Source organism: Lactuca sativa, chromosome 7 (assembly GCF_002870075.4).
Source record: "Lactuca sativa cultivar Salinas chromosome 7, Lsat_Salinas_v11, whole genome shotgun sequence".
Lineage (NCBI taxonomy): Eukaryota > Viridiplantae > Streptophyta > Magnoliopsida > Asterales > Asteraceae > Lactuca > Lactuca sativa.
The window spans coordinates 9,602,501-9,625,525 of NC_056629.2; the positions used below are offsets into that span (position 1 = coordinate 9,602,501).

Sequence of the window (23,025 nt, forward strand, 5' to 3'; positions counted from 1 at the left end):
ATCCAAAATGCAAGATTTGTGAAAGTCCATTATTATTTATTAGTGTTAACCTTTAGCAAATTATGAAACTAATATTATATTTTTGTTAATAACATTTTTTTGTAAGAATTTATTTGATCGAAAGATATGTATATGTGATTGGGTGTTGCCTAAAAAATCATATTTTAATTTTTATAAGAAAAAAATACTTTGAAATCGACCAAGTTACAACGTCTGAATTTGATGTTTATGGTTATGACAACTCACTTTATTTGTAATGTTTATCGATTTTCTTTGCAGAATTTAATGTTGCTGGTACATGTAACAACTTATTGTTGCTTTAGGTTTTACATTGTCAATATGAAAAAAGCCATGAGCCTCTATGGGGATTGGTACACCGAACATAGTCAATTCATAACGCTACTACACAACATGTTTTAATCAAGAAGTCACATTATGTTGTGATAAAACAAAGATCACATAGATCATTTATGTTAAAAATTATTATATTAAAAAACCAAATTGCTCTAATATAAATATTAAATATTCTTATCTAATAAGTTTGGTTCAAAAACTCTAAAAATGAATCTAACTAATATTTTTTTATTAAAATTCAAACCTAAGACAAAACCACCTATTAATATGATATGTATTTAATTATTGCATGCGTTTAACGCGGGTCATAATCTAGTATATATATATATATATATATATATATATATATATATATATATATATATATATATATATATATATATATATATATATATATATATATATATATATATATATATATATATTTTGATTTTAAGAATGACGGTGTAACAATTCAAATTTAAAACACAGTAATTTATTTTAAAAAATTTCTGAAATTTTATTGGTAATTTTTAAATAAAATAAGAATGTTATTACTCTCGTAAAGTTTTGAAGTATTGTTCCAAGTGGATCCATAAAATTGGATAAATTTTGGCCATTATCTTTATCCAATGTGCAAGTTGGTCCTTTTGCTTCAAAGTAATGTTAGATCATATTAATATAACTATTTAAAACGCTAACCACATCTATTTCATAATAACGTGGAAACACAGGGTCTGTACAGAAATTAACATACACCTAAAGTCCATTTATGTAATTTGAGCTAGCTTTTACCTTTCATCTCAACAAAATAAAGTCCTTGTTTTTTGCTCCTCCCTCCCTCTCTCTCATCACCATGGATTCAACACTTCTTCCCTAAAATTCATAAACCCTCAGAGAGGATTACTACGTCACACGATTTACAAACAATCAAAACCCAGAATCAAAAACGAGAATTATCAAAACCTTTTTTGGGGGTTTGATTTGTTCCAAATAGTTATCTTGATTTTTTCGTCATCTTTTTTTATCGATTCGTTTGAGGAGTATTATGTACAGATCTGGAGCTGTGATGGCTTGGAATGTGTTCAAATTCTGTACGGCCCTTAGAGGGTTAGGCTCGATCATGATCTTGTTGGTTCTTGGTGTTGTTGGTGTCACCTATTACGCCGTCGTCTTGTGCAATTATGGACCTGCTTTGGCCGCCGGTGGCCTTGATTCGCTCATCGCACTTCTTATTTTAATCATATTTCATACCCTGGTAATCATATTTTTCTCTCACTTCCCAGTTCATATTTATATCTATTAAATTGAAGGCGTTTTTGGGCGTTTTCTGTTTGTATTATAGTTCTTAATCTAGCAAATTAACTTAATTTAACCAAGTTCGTAAGAGGAAAATTGGGAAATTTCAGCTACCCAAGTCATGATTTTGATGATTTATAGAGGTGTGTGTGCAGAACCCCATGATTTTAACTGTTTATATAACAGATGTTTGGCAATTTAGGGAAAACTTCATTTTCAGCTGCGTAGCAGTAAATGCTTTGCTCTGTTTTAGCTCATATAGTTTACAGGTGGTGTAGCTTCACCTCTGAGAGACACTCGACCTCTAAGTTCAATATATGATTATAAGTTTAAAATAAGGAAATAAGAAAAAAGAAAATAGTTATCACAAATTCAAAAACAGAATCATTGTTGACCTAATCAACAACTCTTGCGTGTGATCCAGTTGGTGATGCTATTATGGAGTTATTTCTCTGTGGTGTTCACGGATCCTGGTGGTGTGCCACCTAATTATAGACCACTAGTGGATCAAGAAAGAGGAGAAATCGATACATTAGAAGCATCTGAATTTGGCCCATTGAATTCACCAGATCCAAACAATTCAAGAATCCGGTATTGTCGCAAGTGTAACCAGTTAAAACCACCTCGTTGCCACCATTGTTCTGTTTGTGAGTTCAATTTTCCACTTTATTTGTAATCTTTTAGTATTTTCTAGTCTTGATTCTTGAATATAAAGAATGTATGTTTTGGTACATTATGTTATATAGGTGGGAGATGTGTTTTGAAGATGGATCATCATTGTGTGTGGGTTGTTAATTGTGTTGGGGCACTAAACTACAAGTATTTCCTTCTTTTTCTGGTACGTTTGATAATCCTCTTTGTCTTGTAAAAAGTGTATTATAGGTGAAATGTCTAAAATACCCTTCAATGATGATGATGCAGTTTTACACGTTTTTGGAGACAACAGTGGTGACTTTAGCCTTGCTACCACATTTCATAGCATTCTTTAGTGATGGAGAGATTCCCGGGTCACCTAGCACTTTAGCAACAACCTTTCTTGCTTTTGGTATATCTTATAACATTTTAAAATCCTTTTTTTTTAATGATTTTATAACCACCCTCTTGTTCACTTATGTAATGATTATTTCTTTTTGCAGTCTTGAATTTGGCTTTTGCTTTAAGCGTGTTGGGGTTTCTTATTATGCACATATCTTTGGTCTCTGCTAATACCACAACAATCGAGGTATTGTGTATTACAACAATGTACTTTCAGTCTTTTTCTTATTAAAGCATTGTACTTTATAAATATACCCAATTATAACATTGTACTTTCAAAAAAGAAATTGTTAGGACATTAGAGTTTTCAAAACACAATGTTGATAGAAAGAAATGGAAGCAGGATGCTATAATAAATAAGTCAACGAATGTACATTGCTATTTCTTGGTCAAATCTTGCAATTTATAATTTATTTATGTTTTTGTGATCAGGCATACGAGAAGAAAACCACTCCAAAATGGCGTTATGATCTTGGTCGCAAGAGGAACTTTGAACAGGTATTAAATTATATAATGATATTATATCTACCCCTTGTTCTAAAGTAATTGATAATATTGATCTGAGTCCATGAAATTTGGCTGTTATGTCATTGTTGAAGCGCATGTGAGATGTTTGGTTGTTTCTTTTCGACTTAATCTGGACATAATGACTTAAACTACTTGGCAAACTGTATCAAGACAATAAGTTATTTACCCATTTCCCCCTTCTTTTTTGCATGTATATTGGTTTAATTTATTGAAAAATGTCAGGTATTCGGAACTGTAGAAAAGTATTGGTTCATTCCCGCATACTGTGAAGAAGATTTGAGAAGAATGCCTGCTCTTCAGGGCCTGGAGTATCCATCAAAGCCGGATTTGGATGCCCAAGAATTCTAAAATCATCCAAAAAAAGAAAAGACATGACGTGTTTTTGGTTTATAGCATCACCCTACACTACACCCCCAACACACCTCATGATGTGATGCGCTCAACTGATTTTGGGACCCGTTTTTAACTTGGTTAGAAGTAGCAGAAGGGGGAGGAGGTAAATGTTTATTTGTTGGGGTTGCTCAGGGTTTGTGGAAGGAAAAGTTAGTGTAAGATTTAAGAAAGAAGCTATATAAGAATGTACATTAGTAACATTTTCAACAGTTTTATTCTATTCTCCACACGTGAAATCAACTTTTAACTTTCTGTCACTTTGACCATCAACCTTTGTAGCATTTGGCTATGGATCTGAATCTGATAGAAGCATGATGGAATAGAATTGACCAAATTAGAATATGGAAAATGGAATAGAATCATGAATGCCGTTTGTCAGACAATTTTCGGTATAGCGAAAAGTTGTGTTTGGTTAGAATGTGATTAATATCAACTTGTGGTTTATTTTTACAAACTTACGATTTGATTTCATCATCATTTTGCCATTGAAACTATCCCGGTTAAAATTTTAGCAACGTGCTTTATGACAATTATGTTGACATAGCAATCGTGTTCGGGTAGCTTGCACGAATACAAAGAACTCTAAAGTATTTTTATCAAAATGTGCAATATTTAGAGCATCAATGATACATAGCTCAATCAGAGAGTTAAATGAGATGTCATGTCTAATTATCATTCAATGGATTAAATTCTAAAATTGTTAGATGACATGTTTGACATTATTCAATTGATATGAAGTTTAATGATTATTGACTCTTTAATAGGAAAAATGGAACTTTTTAACTTGTTAAAAATATATTTCATTGAATTTTATAGAGTTTCAATACATTGTAGGAAAATTAATATTGAGTTGTATAGAAAATAAAATGACTATGTGTCAATCTATTAAACTCTAATAAATTTGATACATTGTGGATGCCCTTATACTAACTTGAAAGCATTAAAAATGTTGATATGGCGAGAACATATCTCAACCATATAATTATATAATACAATTATATAGATCTAAAGACTTCAAATAAAAAAAATCATAATTATCAATAGGACAATTTACTAAGTTTTCATGTTAATTAAATAAAAAAAAACTAAATCAATGTTTTACAAAATAACAGGATTGTAATCTATTTGTAGTATTTAAAAGATATGTTGAAGAGTTGTGATAGTTTCAAATCAATATGATTCAAAGAAATACGTAAAAGATGTTAACAAATTAAATACATTTGGTACCCCCATGCTACAACATGTTATTCCCTCAAGATACTCTATTAACGTTGTACTTTCAATATTTTTCTTATTAAAGCGTTGTACATGGAGAATGTACCCAATTATAACATTGTTCTTTCAAATTTTCTTATTAAGACCTTGTATTTCTAAAAAGTCTATCCCATTATAGTAGTGAAAATCACTTTGTGTTTGCATGCCATCGCTATTTGTCATAATTGCATAGAATTTTCAAAATATAATTTTGTGAGTCGAATAAAATGAAATAGGATGCTATTATAAACAACTAACCAAGTCAATGAAATTGTCTCGTTCCTTCTTGCATGTAACCCTAAACAATATAGTGATATACTTAGTCAAATCAAGCAATTTCTATCAAAAAAGTTTAGCTATTTGTCAAATAAGGAAGTCAAAATCCATAATTAAGATCTTAGGTTCAGGTCTAAGGAGGTTGTTTCTTTGACTTGATGAAGTTAATGGGTTAAAAACTTAATATCGATTAACTATACAAGGTTGTTTCTTTTTTACTTAGTCTTAACAAAATGACTTAATGGATTAAGCCAAAAAAACATGGCTCAATATATTACGACACTACTATTTTACCTATTTGCCCTTCATATAATGTATATGATCTTTCTTTTTTAAATCGATATAATGGTTTATCATGATGTCAAACAGGGTGAAATCACTACCACTTACAAATCATTCAAAGTATTTTCCGTGGCTTTCTTCCCACTCCAGAGAATGATCTGTTCATCTTTATACAATATAGGCACACAAGGGACCAGATCCTGTGTTAAGAGAATTTCATTAAAAAAAGACATAATAAAGATGGAAACTTTCTATCACAAATAAGAAAACACAAAATACATACCCTTAGCTTCACAGCGATCCTTTTGGAGTCACTCATACCCACATGTGCACAGCAGAGCTTCACTACTTGTTCAACTTCAAAAGCCTCTCTCACTTTTTCAACCACATTAGCATACACACCATTTCTTGCTGCACAAATGTCAAACCCCTATTAGTTGAAAACTTCCCTAATTTTGTCATTTTTGAAGGGTATATAAGACATTTGGCTAATGAGTAATGGTGATGTACTTAGTTTCATTAGTGGAGGAGAGTTAAGTCCTCGGTTTCTCAATTCCTTTGTTTCTTCAAATGTCAAGCCATCAGCAACATTCTTTATGAGCTTCGGATAAATTGGTGGATATGGCTTCCATAGCATTAAAGGAACAACAGGTCTATTTTTGGGATCATAATTTCGTCCACGATACAGCAGCAAGATGTTAATCTGTCTGTATATGATCTTCCCACCAGATTTTTCCTGCAATTATTGTATGTAAGCTAATAGCTTTGTTAGAGGATCCAAATTAGCAAAACAAGTGTGATTTCAAACTTCAAACCTCGAGGTGGAAGCAGACATTGTCCATATCAAGAGTCGGGACTCCTAAGCATTTGATCCTCACAGCTTCGGCTTTCTTCCAATGGTTTTGGATGTCATCAATCATGTTGTGTGTAACCCCACCCTTTCCTATCACATCAATTTTAATAAGATTTGTCTGATTCTACTATGGAATCAATTTTGCAAAGATTTTTACCTAAATTGATTTGGCGAGAGCAATCACTGTGTCGATATCTTTCAACGAGTTCAGATACTTCTTCCTCTGATAACGGATTCCCAAGAACCGCATTCCTCTCTTCTTCAACCTTGGCCATGTCGGCGGCCTGCTGCAATGGAGCCACTGTTCCACTCCATTTCCGGTTAAGTCGACCCGGCCCAAAAGGAGAGAATTTGGGGGTTTCTCGATACCCAATGGGTTCGAGGCTAGGGTTGGTCTCAGAGTACGAGTACCTGAAATCAAAGGGTAGATTTGATTTTATAGGGAATTCGTTTTGGGGTTTCTTGTTTGATGCGTCTTCTTTGAGTTTCTTGTTCTTCTGATTTTGGGGTTTTAGGATTGGGGAAAAAGGTGGGTCGTCTTCAAAATGGGATTGTGTTAGGTGACGGAGGATTTGTGGTCGGTTGTGGCTATGGAAGTCGTGGCGCCACCGTGAAAAAAGTTTTAGCATTTCCAATTCAAAAGAATATTTACGTCCTCCCCAGCAAGAGCAACTTCTGTAATTCCAATTCCAACAGTAACAATATATTTCAACATGAACCCTATATTCCAGATTTTTCAAACTGATCTAAAGTGTGTATAGAGGGTTTACCTTGCAACTTTCACTTATGAGATCAGACTTTATTTCATAGAGTATTCGATCAATCACTGGGTCTTCACTCCGGTCCAAGACAATTTGAGGCCTGGGCAAAATAAAAAAATTGGGCCTTTTTGCAATAAAGTAGGGTTACATCTCCGAATTTTTTTATTAATTAGATAAAAATTAGTACAATTGTTGGTTTGGAAAGAAAAAAGCTTTGAGACAGGCCGTAAGCCAAATAACCTAACAACTATTGATACAAACCTCAACAAAATAAAAAAAGCCAGAACATGCTAAGAAATATACATAACAAAGAAAAATAGTGAAATTTAAAACATATTTTTGCTCATTTACAACAGTTTCATCAATTTCTTGTACATCAGCATAATTTTTTTTAAAACCTTATGAATAGATACTCTTTGAGTTTCATTAGATTGTTCAGATTTTTTTTTTCGTTTTTCACTTCCAAACATATATTTTCTAGAAAACATGTTCAGCAAATCTAAGTAATACGAGGCCATCAAAACCACATATCAAACAGATTAAAGAAAAAAAAAACTATGACTAAGAGAGCAAATATTATTGGTTGTTTGTGAATAAACTCTTAAACAGTTGAAAAAGCCAAACACAACATAGATTTATGAAGTTTAGAGAAGACAAAGAAAAAAAATTAAAAATATTATCTTTCAGAAATCCACGGCTTTCAATCCATCTGTAGTGAAGAAAGCAACTCCAAGTAGTTGGAAAAAAAAAAAAAAAAGACAAATAAGAAAGTGTTTAAAAAATGGAGAAGACTGTGACATACAATTCACAGTTAGAAGGTAGATATTCACTAGGTTCAGAAGGTTAATGCCCAAGTATTAGATTCTACACATAATAAAATTATTAAGTTAAAAAATAAAAGATAGATATTCATATAAAAAAAACAAATTGCACAAAATAATCATAAATTTCTTGAATACTAGAAAGTAGAACTTATATATACTACATCAGAAGGTTAGAAACTCTCATACTTTGATTCTAAACAGATTCTAGTATCGATTTCGTCTTAATTTCAAGAAAAGAAACTGTGAATCAAAAATATGAAGGGCAAGAATCGACATTCATTCACTGGTGTTATTTTAGTAAAAGAAAGTGGAAATTGAAAAGAAGAAGGACAACAACCTATTTCAGTTTTCTAGAATCGTGAAAAGGAGGAGCAATGAGACTCAATTCGTTGACTGTCGATCCTCGATCGGTGGTTGTTGTGGAGAAACTCAGAAAATTAGGAATAGAAGAAAATCAGATGAAGAAGAAATCAATTCAAATTAATCACTTGAAATCTTAAATAAGAAGTTAGAAAGAGAAGAAATCGATTACCATTGCTTCTTGAATCCTGGGAAATGGCGTTTGGATTTTCCATAGAAAATGATTGTTGAGTTATTGCGTATGAAGCCAGTCGCAGGCCAATCTCGCTTTCTCCAGATCTCTTTTTGGATCAGCACTATAATAAGAGTATTGGGCTTTAACAACAGGTCCAACAGACTTAAAACTAATGAGCTAATACCATATAACCACTGTAATAAGTAAAAAGGGGCCCTTTGTCATTTAGGGGCCGGGCGGTCTTCACTAAACTTCAAACCCCTCTCGTTCGTTGCCCAAAAACTCTCCAAAACACGTCCCTGAAAGGTCACGTGCATTGGGTTTCTTCTAACCGAAATACAGGTCACGTGCAAGTGCAACTGCATCCTCGCCTGGACTCGTCATCCATTCGACGCAATATGGCCCACACGGAATGCAGGTTGTGGCCCAAGTTACGTGGCCTACAGGCTACACTGCTACAGGCCCTCTCCTGCCCCAAGCTCCCAAACGACTATATAAATCCTCCTTATCTGATAATTTTTCTTATAAACCTCCCTCGTTTGCGAATTTTACAAATTTCGGGTGGCTGGTAGTACTTTTAGGAACTCAAGGGTGGTAAGTGAAAATATAAAGTTGATTTTTATGTTTCTCTCAACTTTCTCATGAGAAGTTGAGAACACTCTAGACCCGAAGCTGGCGACAAGAGGAATTCAAACTACTGAATTGCATTTAAACCCTTCGTTAGTTCGTTTCATAAATCGATTCTCCCTCATCACATTTTCAATTGCTTCAGATCTATCTTGAACGGAAATCAGGTACGAATTTTTTTTTTTTTTTTTGGGAAGTGTTTTCTGTTCGTTTAATTGCGGTTTTGTGAGATTGTTTCATAAAAAAAAATAGAATAATTGATTAACTTCTGTTAAATTGTTGTATTATTTATGTGGATTAGTTTGTGTGATTTTAGTTTCTGCTTATGTAATTTCTGATTTTAGTGATTTAAGTTGGAGACTTATATCGTGACTCGTGAGTCATTTACATGCACCTTAATCAAGTTAAATTCAACTATTAATCTCTCACGGTGTTTGCTAATTTTAATTACATTGATTGATTTAGTTGCTATTAAATTCATGTTGTTTGTATATGAATAAGTTTCCTGTGGAGAAGTTTAGCATGTATGCATATGATCATATACGTATTCATATTTTATATGCAAGCTGTTTCTAATATTCAGTCTGTAGGAAGATGTGTAACAATCATGAAGATATGAGGAGGTCATATTATCCTATAATAATCATAGTTTATTTGTTGACCATTTTAGTCCCAAAGAGGAAAAACTTTTCTCACATGATTCACTGGTGTAACTTTGTGCTGAATTTAGAATCTTGAATCTGTAGGATCTGTTGTAAAGGAATGCAGAGGGAAAGACAAACTAGAGATGAATCAATGAATTCATCTAATAGAAGCATGATGTCCAGCATTTTTGGAGGAAGGGATCCATTTGATGACCCATTTTTCACTCGCCCATTTGGGAGTATATTTGAGCACAATAACATCTTTGATACACATGGTTCATCTTTGGATTTGCTACATTCAAATGCAAACAGTTCCAAGGGGCTAGTTATTGAAGAGATAGATTCTGATGATGAAGGAGAAGGAGAAGGGCAAAATGGTAATTCTGGGGTTGTTACGGATGACAACCCCCACAGAGTTGCCACGTCTAGCAAAGATCCCCTTATAGAACATCCTGATGATGAAGGTATCACTCAAACTTTCATTCTAATTTTGAAGTAATGACTCATTCCATTACCTTGCTTATTTCCATTACCATGTTCATTCTATTCCATTCCATCCAACCAAATTCGTGTCTATTTTTACATTATGACAGAGGAAGTGAAGCAGACGCACTTCAACAAGAATCATAACAGGATTGATGGGAGCCGCTCCAAGACCCAAAGCATTAGTTTTAAAAAAGTTACATATGGTGGTATAAATGGAGCATACTACACTGCAACAACAACCAGAAAATCAAACAATGATGGAGTAAGTAATAAATATTCCACACTGTTTTGAATCGGATTTCCTGATTTTTTATATTAATTAATATATTATTATATTTGGCTATCAGGTGGTACTTGAAGACACCAAAGAAGCTAATAAAACAACAGGTCAAGCAACACATAGAATTTCTAAAGGAATACATGACAAGGTAACCAAATTTTTTAAATACAACCCGTGTACTTGTCGGGTTTTTGCAAATGAGCCCCTGAAAATCTTCTTTTGATTTGTTATTTGAGTATGTGGAAACTAAAGTTGGTTACGTGGTTTCTCACTAGGGTCACTCTGTCACTAGGAAACTTGGTACAGATGGGGAAGTGGACACAGTGCAGACCTTACATAACCTTAACCAAGGTTAGAGTTAGTTTGTAAACTATGGTTAATATACAGGAACATTTGCTCTTATTAACAAAGGCAATTGGTTTGCTTATTGCTTAGATGAGTTGGCTAGTTTTGAAGAAGAATGGAAGGGTAATGCTGACATGCACATCCCTGACTGGAACGAAGAATTTAACTCGTTTGGGAAGCCAAGTAAGCATAAGCAATAAGTAATCATTAAACAGTAAATAATAAATAGTAAACAGTAAACATCTTTTTTTATAATGATGGTTTTATATATAGGGTTTGGTAGCATGGGACCATTTGGGTTGGCGCTTGAGGCGGCAGATGGCTCCCAGAGAAGTGGGAGGTTGAGGGCTGAAAATCAAGAGCAGACAAGTTCTTCTAGAAGCCAACCTAAAAAGGTTGTTACAATCAACATAGATTGAGTCGAACGCATTATAGTTTAGTCAATATGGGTTATCAATGTATTTTTGGTAAATGTTGTTATAGTTCATTGAATACGTTTGTATGATTTGAGTTTGTATGTTGTGGTAATAGTGGTCGAAAATAAAAGTATTGTATTTGTTTTTTGAACTTGTTCCATTGGTGGATGTTATGTAGAAAGAAACTAGGGGGTGTTATCTATGCTGGAAGGAGAGCAAACAATGGAAGAAAAAACAAGGAACTCAATACTCTATATATTATTGAATTGGTAATCGAAGATTTGTTAGATTTTAGACTTACTCATGCAATATAAGAAAAATAACATGCTAGGGAATGAGAAACATTGTAGTTATGTGACTCGTACATATCCCAAGTAAAGAGAATTTGATTAATTTCATGATGAGATTTACAATCATATTGACATAATGACATTTGTATATAGGAACATCCTTTTTGATTTCTGATTAAGGTTTGAGTTACATTCAGGTTTGGGAAAAAAATTATATTGAGTTGTGGAGTCTAATACATTTTTTACAAACCTCGAATGATACATATGAGGTATTATTTAAAGGATATAGGGTTACAACTACCTAACACTGGGATAGAAAACCCAAATACATTTAGGTTGAGAGAAATTTAATATGCAAAGATGAGAAAATCTCCCTAAAATGGCTTAAACAAGTTTAAAGTTTCGAAATGGCAATACAAAATTGGTAATTACTTTTGGTAAAAAAAAATCAAAATAATATCTAAAACCATTTTTCCCATGACTATTTTTATGGTTATCTGAAAATATATAAAATGTCTATCAAATAAGAACACAAAATTCTGTAAGAATCTAGAACTCAATCACAAGTTTTGGATATAAGTTTGTGCAACAAAAGTCGATATTTAAAAAGTCGGTAGGCCTCACCCCCTATCTTTTTCTTTTTCCTTTCTGGAAGTTTCTATCACCCTCTTATTATTCTCCTATTCTCTCTTTCTCTCTTTGATCTCGAGCTTTAAAGGTAAGTTCTTCTTCTAGCTGAAATTGTTTACACTGTGTTTGTTCATCAGTAAAAATAAAACTGTCAACGCATTTCGCTGACCTTTGCTGTTCTTGTTTGCAAAATTCGTTAATTGCTTAGTTTCTCAGAGCAAAATGTCAAAACTATTTTGGGGCAAAGATCCATTTGATGATCCGTTCTTCACTGGTCATTTCCATGACCATGGTGGATCTAGAAAGGAGATAACAATCGAGGAATTGGACACCGATGGCGGAAATTCAGCTCCTAACACACAAGTATCAGTCACCAAAACCCCAACACACAAATCTCAAGGTACACAATTTGATCGTTAATTTATATTTTCCGTTTCTTAATCTTCATATGAATCTATGGCTGAACCATCTATAGAATCTGATAGCTTCAGCTTCCGAAGAGTTGCATATGGTGGTGTCAATGGAGTGTACTACAGTTCTTCTATAGGCCAAAGGACTGGTAGTGATGGGGTATGAATGATTGATTGCGTGGTTCTTGGTTTTTAATTCATCTTCTCTTTGAATTTTTTCTCCTTTGTATAGATTGTGATGTTGAAATGAAATATTTACAGGTGGTTTTTCTAGAAATCAAAGAAGAAGATAAGAGTGTGGGTCAAGCATTGCATACAATTTCCAGAGGAATACATGAGAAGGTGCAACTCTTTCTTTTGTTTGATCATTTCTACCTACACCTATTAGGAAAAAAATAACGAGATACTTTCATGGACTTGTTTATTATAGCATCCTACTTCCATTTATTTGTATTTCACTGCTATAATTGGATAGATTTTCAAAGAATGATTTCCTAATAAGGAAAAATTGACTTCAATACACCTTGATAAGAAAAAATATAATGTTGTAATAAAAAGAAATAAAAGTATGTCAATGTTTCTTGTGTTTATTCTTAATGTTAAATAGAAAACTAATCATGTATGCTTGTGAAGGGTCATACACTGACAAAAAAACGCGACCCATTTGGCAAAGAGGATTCATTGCAAATTCTACATAATCTAAATGAGGGTATGTTTGATGTTTCCTTCTAAAAAGTTGTTTCTCATTGCTGAGTTGTACAAAACCTTATATTGTGTGGAATTATTTAGATGAACTAAATGCGTTTGAAGAAAATTGGAAAGTCAAAGCAGACAAGCATATACCTGGTTGGAATGACGGATTCAATTTGCTTGAGAATGCAGGTATCCAAAAGGGTTAAATGCAACCTACTTCTATTTATTTGTTTATTATAGCATTTGGCTTCCATTTCTTCCTATTACAACACTTTAATCTAAAAAACTACACAGCAATGTCATCAAAATCGAAAACAATCTGTTTGGGTAGATTAGAAATTTAAATGTATATGATGCTGTAGAAATAAATGGAAGTATGATGCTATAACAAACATATAATAAAAGCAGGTTGATATCTTTTTGTATCTAAAGATGGCATCTTTAAGTATTTATTGTTTTTACTTTTTATAGGGATGGAGGGTTATGGTGAGTTAGGTTGGAAAGATGAGGGGGGTTGGGGCAGGTGGACACTGCCATGGAGAGATGAGTGGGGAACGGATGGTGGTCAGCCCTCTTCTGGAAGGGTCAAAAAGGTTACCCCAGTTGATATCATGTAATCAACTCTAAGGGCGAGTTCACTTATGACTCGTCAGATGAGTTTAAAAACTATGGAGTTATACTAGATGCGCAAGTAGTTTGACATAAGTGTGTTTTTAATGTTATGTGGTTATATAAACTTTGACATAAGTTTATCCTTGTTTTATTATCGTGTGTTTGTTTTCTTGTTTTCTAAATTTCATTTATGTTTAAGTCTCAAAATCTATAGACTATAATTATTAGTGATTTGGTGTGACTAGATCAACAACAAAGGCAAAAAAAAAAAAAAAAAAAAAAAAAAAAAAAAGACGTCAATTAGAAATCAATCATTCCTAAATAAAAATGATTTTGTCACTTGTTATTTTGTAATGTATTATGTCATATGTGTTTTTTTTTTCGTTTTTTTGCACATGTTGTCTTATGGTTTTTTCATTTTATTAAATTCCACATAATATTTAATATAATAAATAATAATAAATGCATATTAATTTTATTAATAAATTTTTTTAATTTCAAAATTAATAAATTAAAGTTTTATTAGTTTTTTTGTTTATTATCTAAATTATTTGTTTAAATTTAAAAAAGAATTATAATTCAATATTTTTTTTCATTTTTCTTGTAAATTCAACCATTTCATATGTTCAAAATTTTATATTTAATGTATTGGTCTCATATCTGGTGAAAAATAAATGAAAATTAGAAATATATGTACACCACGTGTCATCTTCTCGTTGATTCCAATTAAAGTTTAGAAATTATAAATTACATATTATTTCTTTAAGTTTAAAAGAATAAAATAAAACACAATTTGTCATTTATTTTCTCTACAAAAAACGAATACATACATACATACATACATATATATATATATATATATATATATATATATATATATATATATATATATATATATATATATATCTACCCTAATAAATGAAAATGACTTTGCCACATGTCATTCTCTTATAAAATTAGCCACATGTCATTTTGTCATAATTTGAAATATATTTATTTTCCACTTGTTATTACTTTAATTTTCATTTTCAATATATCACTAATTTAGTTTCCATAAATTAAACATACCATAATAACTATTAATTTCAAATTTTAAATTTCAAATTTAATTTCAAATAAATTTACAGTTTAAACCTTTATGTTTAATATTTTGTTATAATTAACCCGTTTAGTACACACTAAACACATAATTTTAATTAATTTATTTTTTGCATGTTTTTTATAATTTTCACTTATTTCAATTTCAAATTCAAATAAAATTTCTATTTAATCGTTCGTACTTAACATTTTGTTTTAATCAACCCGTATAATATACGGGTCTCACAACTAGTATACTAATAAAAGAGTAGTCCTTTTACCAAGTGTCATAATATTAGAACTCCTAATTAATATTATGACACTTGTCATTCTATTAATTCTCTATTTTAAATTCATTAAACCTCCTAATTAATGTGATGTTATTTGTCAATCTATTTATTCTTTATTTTAAATTTTAAATTTTATATTATTGTTTTCATTAGTTCACAAATAAAAAGAGTCTAATATATATGATAAATTAATTCCATATATTTATTTGAATCAATAATTATAATTTTACATAACTAATAAAAAAATCTCTTAATTAATAATGTATTTAAAATTTTATATAAAATAATTGATTAATAATTTTGAATTTTTAACTATGAATATTTAATTAATTTTGTAACCGTGGTTTCCACGGGTTATAAACTATTATATATATATATATATATATATATATATATATATATATATATATATATATATATATATATATATATATATATATATATATATATATATCTTCCTTAATAAATGAAGGTTTTTTTTATACATGTCAATCTCTCATTAATTTTGATACTTGTCATTTTGTGGTATTTTTGAAATAAATATTATCCACTTGTCAATTTGTCAATTTTTTATTTGTTTCAATTTTTTAAAATTAAAGTCATACTTATATATGTAAAGTATTAAATATCATATATATGATATTAAATTGAAATAAATACGTTTTTTTTTCCTTTCTTTTTTTAAAGTTGTAAATTAAAAAATATTTTATGTTTTATTTTAATTTAATATTTAAATTTTTTAAATCAACCTGTGTAATACACGGGTCTCACACCTAGTATATATATATATATATATATATATATATATATATATATATATATATATATATATATATATATATATATATATATATATATATATATATTTCTTAAAACAAAAATAAAAAAGTTCATAAAGTACTAGTTTTTTAAAAATAATATATGTTTTTTGTTATTAAAACTATTTTTTATTTTATAGAGTATATATTTTTATAATCTTAAAAACAATAAAATTAATTATAAGATTAGTCTTTAATAAAAGATAAAATATTGATTTCATAAAAAAAAATCTAAAATAAATAGGCTTTTATATGGATGTCAGAAAATGATAATACTTAGTCACTACCGGGTGTACAAAAACGATAGAGAAATTAAATTGTCTCCTTGGAGGCAATTTAATTTCTCAAAACGATTTTGTACCGGTTTCGAAACGATATAATTTTTTAGACCAGTTTCGGAAGGTCTAGATCGGATTTTTGTTATTCGGCTCATATATATTACCCTTGATCAAGAACACACACACACACACACATACACACACACACACACATATATATATATACACACACACACACACACACACACATATATATATATATATATATATATATGTGTGTGTGTGTGTGTGTCTCCAGTCATAGGCTTGATTCCATACCAACATTTGACTCCGGCATAATAACTTTCTCCACATTACCATCCTTAGGAATATCAATCATTTTCGCTCGACGCTCTACATCACGAGAACTACTACCAGCCAACTTTTGCGGACACAACCGACGAACAAGAGCTAGATTCCCCGCACCCACTCCCCCAACACTCTTGTAACGTCCCATTTTTATCAACCAATGTTTTTTCATTTTTATTAGGTTAAAACCTCCAAATTTATAAATCCATTATTAAGAAAACCATTTATTCCAAATTAAATTTTTCAAAAATCAGAGTATTATAGGAAATGCTAAATCTTCAATGTTGTTAATGAGTGTGTACAGCCCCGCTTTCGTCTTCTCATAGCTACCGGTGATACCTGAAACAATAAACGACTGCGTAAGCATAAAACTTAGTAAGTTTCCCCCCAAAATACCCCATACGAATAATTATACAAGAGTGCATAATGGCCACTCTTCGGGCCTTCGACCTAACTAGACCGTCTCGCAGGCCTTCAGTGTATCCAGGCCAGAATACCAGGGTTTATGGGTCTACCGTGTCTACCCAACCGCTCCTCCCGAGCCTTTGTGCCTATGGCTTATAGCCGGCCCGCACCGGGTATCTTGGCCTACAACATAAAGCAGGACCACCTCAACCTAAACCAAACACACATGTCGACATATAAACAATCAGGATCAAGTAAGTATATAATCAGTGTTGTAAAACTCGTCGAAATGATCGATTACTCCTCCGAGTACTCGCTACTCGCCCCCTTACCGAGGCGAGTTACAGAATCCCGAGTACTCCCCAATCGACCCCTTAATGAACTGATCAGTGTTGTAAAACTCGGTCAACTCGGTGATTACTATGTATAATATACTTAATGATTTATTATTTAACACGCATACATGTGATTATTACTACATATATACCTTAAATTTTTAGTAATTATTCATGAAGTGAGACCGTTATGTGTGTTTTATTTTTTGTGTTTTCACATGTATCCAGTTTTATTGTATATTTCAATCAACTTATGATTTTATCTTATGATTTTTACATATATAATTTCTGTAAAAATATTTCTACATGAGTTACCAAATCCGAGTACCCCCTGGATACTCTCGACTCTTGAGTACTCCTGGGTACTCGCTACTCAGTAGTCAGCCGAACAGGTACCAAGTAGCGAGTTCTACAACCCTGCATATAATACAGACAAACAACAATCATACAACTCACTATCGTCTACTAGTCCTCTGACAACATATAGTCCCGCTACTATCATTATTTAGTCGTTTGTAGTCCTTGGGGTTGGAAGTGTAGAGCCAATATAAGTATAAGGGCCAAGGTTGCAACCTTGGATCAAGAAGGGGTACGATGAGCGTACATAAGAGTACACAAAGCATACTAAGGTTCACCTTAGTACGTTGGGCGTACTTATGTCAGGATGAAACCATAATATTTAGGGTTTGAGGCTATATAAGCAACCTTATGAGCTCATAACCCTCCCTTACCTCAGCCTCCACTGTTTAGAGCCATTTTCCCCAAACCCTAGCTATTTCATTGAGTGTGTGAGCTTATAGAGTGTATTTTGAGTGTTTTGAGAAGAAGGTGTTGCATCAAGAGTTGGAGAAGAAGATCAAGCTTGTAGATCTGAAGTTGGTTGGTGCCCTAGAAGCTCCAGAAGGTAAAAAACTTCAAACTTTATTCATGCATCTTATATATCTTGCTATTTTGGCTTTAAGGAACCATTTCTTGTCCCAAAGTCACAAGATGGTGCATGATGTGATTTGGACGAAATAAACTGTCCTTCTAGACTCTTGAAGAGGTTTTGAGTGATAAAAACGGTGTCCCAATGGCTTAAGATGTCCATGCATGGAGTAGGAAGGTCTTAATGGATTAAGACCGAGTATAAAGAGCTTTATGGATATCCAAAGTGTTAAAGTTTGTTACTTTATGAGTCCTCGACACATTTGGTCATTGGATCTGAAGTTTGGGCTTAAGTGCTTAAGTCATTAAGCACTTATTATGGTTTTAGCAAATCACTACCTATGCCCAACGTAAATCCAGTACACCATGTGTACTGAGTCAACCACCCCGATGGTGATCAACATCAGGAAGAGTACGCCCAGCATACCAGAGAAGTATGCCCCACGTATCTCCTCTGATGGGCCTTTGTCATTTGGGCTTTGGGATTCGGGCCACCTTTAGACTAGTTGGACTTGGGCCTTTGCTGGACTTTATGAATATGGTGTTTTGGGCTACTTTTGAATATGGATCTTGGAATGAGGCCCAATTAGGGAGTTGGGCCCAATTTGGTGAACCGGGCCAATAATGATCCTTGCATATGTGGATTTGTGATCGTGGATTTGGTATTGGGCCTTGGCCCAAATTAGAGAAAATGCAAAATGGACTATATGGATCCCTTAGTCAAGATTGATACCTCATGTATTGACTTGGTATTTATTATATGATAGTTCGGGATTCCCGGTGAGACAGCGATCAGAGGTTTTCAGTACTTTCAGCACTACTTGCGAGGTGAGTTTTCCTCACTATACTCAAGGGTCTAAGGCACCAAGGCCGGCCCTTTGGATTGTTATTCGGGTATGTTATGCTAGTATGATCTGTTAGATCGGTATCCTGGTATTTAGGATGGTATTATGTATTATGTGACTATGATTCGTTAGATCGGTTTGTTTGTCTATAGGTTGTTATGTGACTTTCTGTTATATATGCACATGTTTGTTTGGCGGTTGAGGCTTATCTGCTTTGTGCGAAAGCCAATAGACCTGGGCATTCCAACCTGTTGGTTGTGGGTCATGAGTATTCCATCCCAAGGATGATTGGACTCATAATATGTGGGCATTCCAACCTTTTGGTTGTGAGCCTGGGGTATTCCATCCCGATGATGATTGGACCCATAGTATGTTGGCATTCCAACCGGATGGTTGAGGGTAGGGATGAGCAAAAGGACCGAACCGGCCCGAACCGGACCGGAACCTGGAACCGGCTTCGGCCAAAATCAAGAACCGAACCGGCCCGACGATTCTACCGGTTCCCGGTTCCTACTGGTTCTTGTCGTGTCTTCTAATGTTGGAACCGGCCCTCGAAAAATAACATCATACGGTTCCGGTTTTTACCGGTTCTACCGGTTTTTGCCGGTTCTACCGGTTCCGGTTATATCGGTTCCGGTTCCTACCGGTTCCAAAAATCAACAAAAATAACGTCCCGGTCCCGGCCCGACCGATTCCATCGGGTTCCGGTTCCGGTTCCGGTACCGGTTCCGGCCGGTTCCCCGGTCCATATGCTCATCCCTAGTTGAGGGCCTGGGGTATTCCAACCCGATGGTTTACTGGACCCGTAGTATGTTGTTTATGATTATATGTGTATTGTTGTGTGTATGGGCATTTTGGGGGAACTCACTAAGCCTCGGGCCTAGAGTTTCAGTTTATTGTTTCAGGTACATCAGGGGATCGCTGAAAGTCAAAGGCGTGATCTTACAACTCCTCACATTTGTGTTTATGTTTCTGGGATACTCTAATACTATATATTTTGAAAAAAGTTTTGTAATGATTAATGGTTTTGAAATGTTTTTAAAAGTTTAAATCTGGAATGATTTTTATGAGCGTTACAAGCAACCAAAGGTGAGACAACCACCCGAATAGATGATCCTACTCTAGAGCCATAACCAAACAAGGAACAGTCAAGAAAGCCTAGACCAAGAGTTCTTAGGTTATACTACATGACCACAAAGAGTCCCTAAGGGCACTCCATAGATGATAACCAGCAAGCATAAATAACACACACGTCTACAGATTAATACAGCAAGGACATATTCAATACCATCATGTAGAGCTAACAGATCACTACAACATAGCACCATACCTGATACCAAAACACAAATCTAACAGATCACAACATAGCAACATACTAAATATCAACAATTCAAGGAATGCATAACCGTATATAACCAGAGGTGAGATAAACATCCGGGCGGGTGATCCTATTTTAGAACCACGACCAAAAAAGGAACAGATAAAAGCGCCTAGATCAAGATTCTTCAGTCTATCCTACATGAATATATACATTCCCCAATTCACCCCTCTACTAACATATAATCAAAACTAATGGTCCGACATTGGTGCCTTCGACCCACGATACAATGAGGCAAAACTCACTTTGATATGCGTGTAGGTAACCACCGCAGTAACGAATAACTCTAGCAACTTCAACTCACTTCTAATAACCTATAGGAAGATCTTGAGTCAAAACTTGATCATAGGTTATAGTCACTCGCAACAATGACTACCTCTCATGAAATAACAATTAGGGTTCCACATAAAATGACGATTAAGGTTCCACATATGAAGGTTAAGTAAGGACACTTAACCCATTAAGGACTTGATTATATACGGGTAGGACTGATTAAGGTTTGACTCAGTCATTATTGGTTATAATAATGATCTAATCAATAACCCAAATACGCGCCCAATCATTGTCTAAAATAGGGCTTCCCGATTCTAGGGTTTTCCATATAAAATCATAACTATGTTTAGTGTGGAACACTAACCCATTAAGGACTTGATTCATTAAGTCCAATAATGTATTAAGTTAATCGTAGGGAATTAACGAGTATAGTTTAAAATTCAACTAAAAGTTCAACATGGGTCTCGATAGAACTCCAAAACTAGGGTTTTCTTGACATTAGGGTTTTCTAAACCCTAATTAGGGTTTCCAACCCAAACACGTGCCACTCGGACTAAAATGAGATGTTTAGGTAGTTTAATGTTTAATAAGTCGGGCACCACCCACTGCCACCTCGGAGAGTAGTGGTCGGCGGCGGTCATTGGCAGTGGGAGGCGACAACCACCACTTTTAATGGCAGGAGTTATGAATTTTTAAGCTAAAATACTATCCAAAGCATTCTGATTCACATGAAATGTCAATCCAACACACACATAGCCACCCCAAGGTGGTGGTTAGTGGCGACAGAACGGTGGAAGCCACCATGGTCAACTACCATGGTAGGTTTCCCTTTGTTTTCCGACCAACATACACCCACACGATGTAACACCTGCAGATTCAGGCTAGTCAATTTAGAGACAATGAGCGTTAAAGATGATTTTTTTGATATAATATTATTTAGAATAAATAATCTTAACCAAAGTATAGTATATGTCACAAGGATTTCGTGCATATAAAGCACGCTGAAATCTGACTTATAACGAAGAAGTTATGACCCGTCGAAATTTTGCGACAAAACCGGCACGGCTTCACGTATCGTAAAAAGTGATTTTTTTACAAAATAATTTTTAGCCTTAACAATTTAAACGAAAGACATAGTATATGTTAAAATGAGAACGTACAAAAAAAGAACATCCAAATTTGACTTCGTTTGAGAAAGTTATGATTTTCTAAGATTTAGCATAGTAGTGCACAACCCGAAAATCGAATTTTAGATCGATCGATTTTTAGCCGATACAACCTATATGAGAATTAAAGATCTCATTAATAGAATCTCAACGATATAAAGACAGTCAAAATCGGACGTCGGATGACAAAGTTATGATTTTTTTACGGACTTTAACTGTCTAAGTCTGTTAAGATATAAATTTAAAAATAAAGTCAAAATTAGCCGACAGAGTCTAAACGAAAGTTGTAGATCTCGTCGATACCTACGCGTGTATATAAAGAACATCAAAAACGGATCTCACAACGGCTTGCCACCAGATGCTGACACGTGACATGGGAACGCCCAACGTTCAGCGAGGGAACGCTCAACGTTCGTTCATCAGACAACCTATAAATAGAGGTGCAAATATCTCATTTTCTTCATACTTTTCCAATTATCTTATCTCACTTACTTCCAGATCTTCTAAGTTTTTCCCTAGCACTTACTAAGTGTTAGTGGCAAATCCCAGAGCACCATAAGGCTCCGAGAAGAAGAGCTTTCGACTCAGAAGTTCTACCCGCGCGAAGCCTGGTTCCTCGCTAAAACCCCTTGTAAGTGAGTTATGTTTACCCTACTTTAAGTATAACTTATGTTTAAGTTCATTATTGTTATTATGAACATATAAACAAGATTTAAGTGATTCAAATTCATTATACTAATTGATCTACATATGTGAAAGGTGTCTAGAATGGCCACGTTGGCTTGGTTGTTGGATTTCAGAAAAGCTATATGCTGAAATGGTCCTACCTCCTAACTGTCATGCCTCGCTGATCCTTACTTGATAGATCATGACATAGACCTTGATTTGATGATAAATCTAGACTAATAATTAGTCACAATAAATATTAGAGTAAAATCTGGTGATAATAATACGTGGTTTCGTTAAAGGGAAAGATGATTGTTAGAAACGAAGCACTGCCCAAATTTCGAGTCATCACTTTAACAAGTGAGTGCATAGTCCTTTTCATGAACATGATTTTAATACAAGTATTAATAAAA

General features: G+C 33.5%; 4 protein-coding genes across 11 annotated transcripts in view; 3 read left to right on the forward strand and 1 right to left on the reverse strand.

The window, feature by feature from the left end:
* Window positions 1-8,501, reverse strand: part of LOC111908175 (CRS2-associated factor 2, mitochondrial) — a 75,021-nt gene extending 66,520 nt beyond the window's left edge. For 2 of the 8 annotated variants that reach the window (XM_052765583.1, XM_052765582.1), the window contains exons 1-6: window positions 7,024-8,364; window positions 6,411-6,928; window positions 6,216-6,343; window positions 5,911-6,136; window positions 5,684-5,811; window positions 5,509-5,600 (exon numbers count right to left, since the gene is read on the reverse strand). In XM_052765583.1, coding sequence (XP_052621543.1) covers window positions 5,509-5,600; window positions 5,684-5,811; window positions 5,911-6,136; window positions 6,216-6,343; window positions 6,411-6,882 — 1,046 coding nt within the window. In that variant the 5' untranslated portion in view covers window positions 6,883-6,928; window positions 7,024-8,364. The other 6 variants (XM_023904011.3, XM_052765581.1, XM_023904013.3 and 3 more) reach the window with 6 other exon arrangements.
* Window positions 1,114-3,845, forward strand: LOC111908177 (probable protein S-acyltransferase 14). The gene is made up of 7 exons (XM_023904015.3): window positions 1,114-1,591; window positions 2,057-2,279; window positions 2,379-2,470; window positions 2,554-2,677; window positions 2,769-2,854; window positions 3,100-3,165; window positions 3,418-3,845. Exons 1-7 carry the CDS (start codon window positions 1,382-1,384, stop codon window positions 3,541-3,543), a joined length of 927 nt encoding a protein of 308 aa, XP_023759783.1. The 5' UTR covers window positions 1,114-1,381; the 3' UTR covers window positions 3,544-3,845.
* A 451-nt stretch (window positions 8,502-8,952) lies between the features above and the next one.
* LOC111908174 (uncharacterized) lies at window positions 8,953-11,318 on the forward strand. Its single transcript, XM_023904008.3, has 7 exons — window positions 8,953-9,167; window positions 9,747-10,108; window positions 10,238-10,392; window positions 10,478-10,558; window positions 10,686-10,761; window positions 10,846-10,938; window positions 11,029-11,318. The coding sequence occupies exons 2-7, from the start codon at window positions 9,763-9,765 to the stop codon at window positions 11,172-11,174; spliced, it is 897 nt and encodes a 298-aa protein (XP_023759776.1). The 5' UTR covers window positions 8,953-9,167; window positions 9,747-9,762; the 3' UTR covers window positions 11,175-11,318.
* A 704-nt stretch (window positions 11,319-12,022) lies between these two features.
* LOC111908173 (uncharacterized) lies at window positions 12,023-13,957 on the forward strand. The gene is made up of 7 exons (XM_023904007.3): window positions 12,023-12,179; window positions 12,300-12,491; window positions 12,567-12,661; window positions 12,763-12,843; window positions 13,135-13,210; window positions 13,291-13,383; window positions 13,666-13,957. The coding sequence occupies exons 2-7, from the start codon at window positions 12,314-12,316 to the stop codon at window positions 13,809-13,811; spliced, it is 669 nt and encodes a 222-aa protein (XP_023759775.1). The 5' UTR covers window positions 12,023-12,179; window positions 12,300-12,313; the 3' UTR covers window positions 13,812-13,957.
* The last annotated feature ends 9,068 nt before the right edge of the window (window positions 13,958-23,025 follow it).

What these genes read in the sequence shown, in the direction of transcription:
- LOC111908177 (XM_023904015.3), top strand. Translation starts at nt 1,382, where the DNA reads ATGTACAGATCTGGAGCTGTGATGGCTTGGAATGTGTTCAAATTCTGT. An exon ending in AGTATTTCCTTCTTTTTCTG is followed by an intron (nt 2,471 to 2,553) that starts GTACGTTTGATA and finishes ATGATGATGCAG; the next exon opens with TTTTACACGTTTTTGGAGAC. An exon ending in AACAACCTTTCTTGCTTTTG is followed by an intron (nt 2,678 to 2,768) that starts GTATATCTTATA and finishes TTCTTTTTGCAG; the next exon opens with TCTTGAATTTGGCTTTTGCT.
- LOC111908174 (XM_023904008.3), top strand. Translation starts at nt 9,763, where the DNA reads ATGCAGAGGGAAAGACAAACTAGAGATGAATCAATGAATTCATCTAAT. An exon ending in CTAAAGGAATACATGACAAG is followed by an intron (nt 10,559 to 10,685) that starts GTAACCAAATTT and finishes GTTTCTCACTAG; the next exon opens with GGTCACTCTGTCACTAGGAA. An exon ending in CTTACATAACCTTAACCAAG is followed by an intron (nt 10,762 to 10,845) that starts GTTAGAGTTAGT and finishes CTTATTGCTTAG; the next exon opens with ATGAGTTGGCTAGTTTTGAA.
- LOC111908173 (XM_023904007.3), top strand. Translation starts at nt 12,314, where the DNA reads ATGTCAAAACTATTTTGGGGCAAAGATCCATTTGATGATCCGTTCTTC. An exon ending in CCCAACACACAAATCTCAAG is followed by an intron (nt 12,492 to 12,566) that starts GTACACAATTTG and finishes AACCATCTATAG; the next exon opens with AATCTGATAGCTTCAGCTTC. An exon ending in TCTACATAATCTAAATGAGG is followed by an intron (nt 13,211 to 13,290) that starts GTATGTTTGATG and finishes GGAATTATTTAG; the next exon opens with ATGAACTAAATGCGTTTGAA.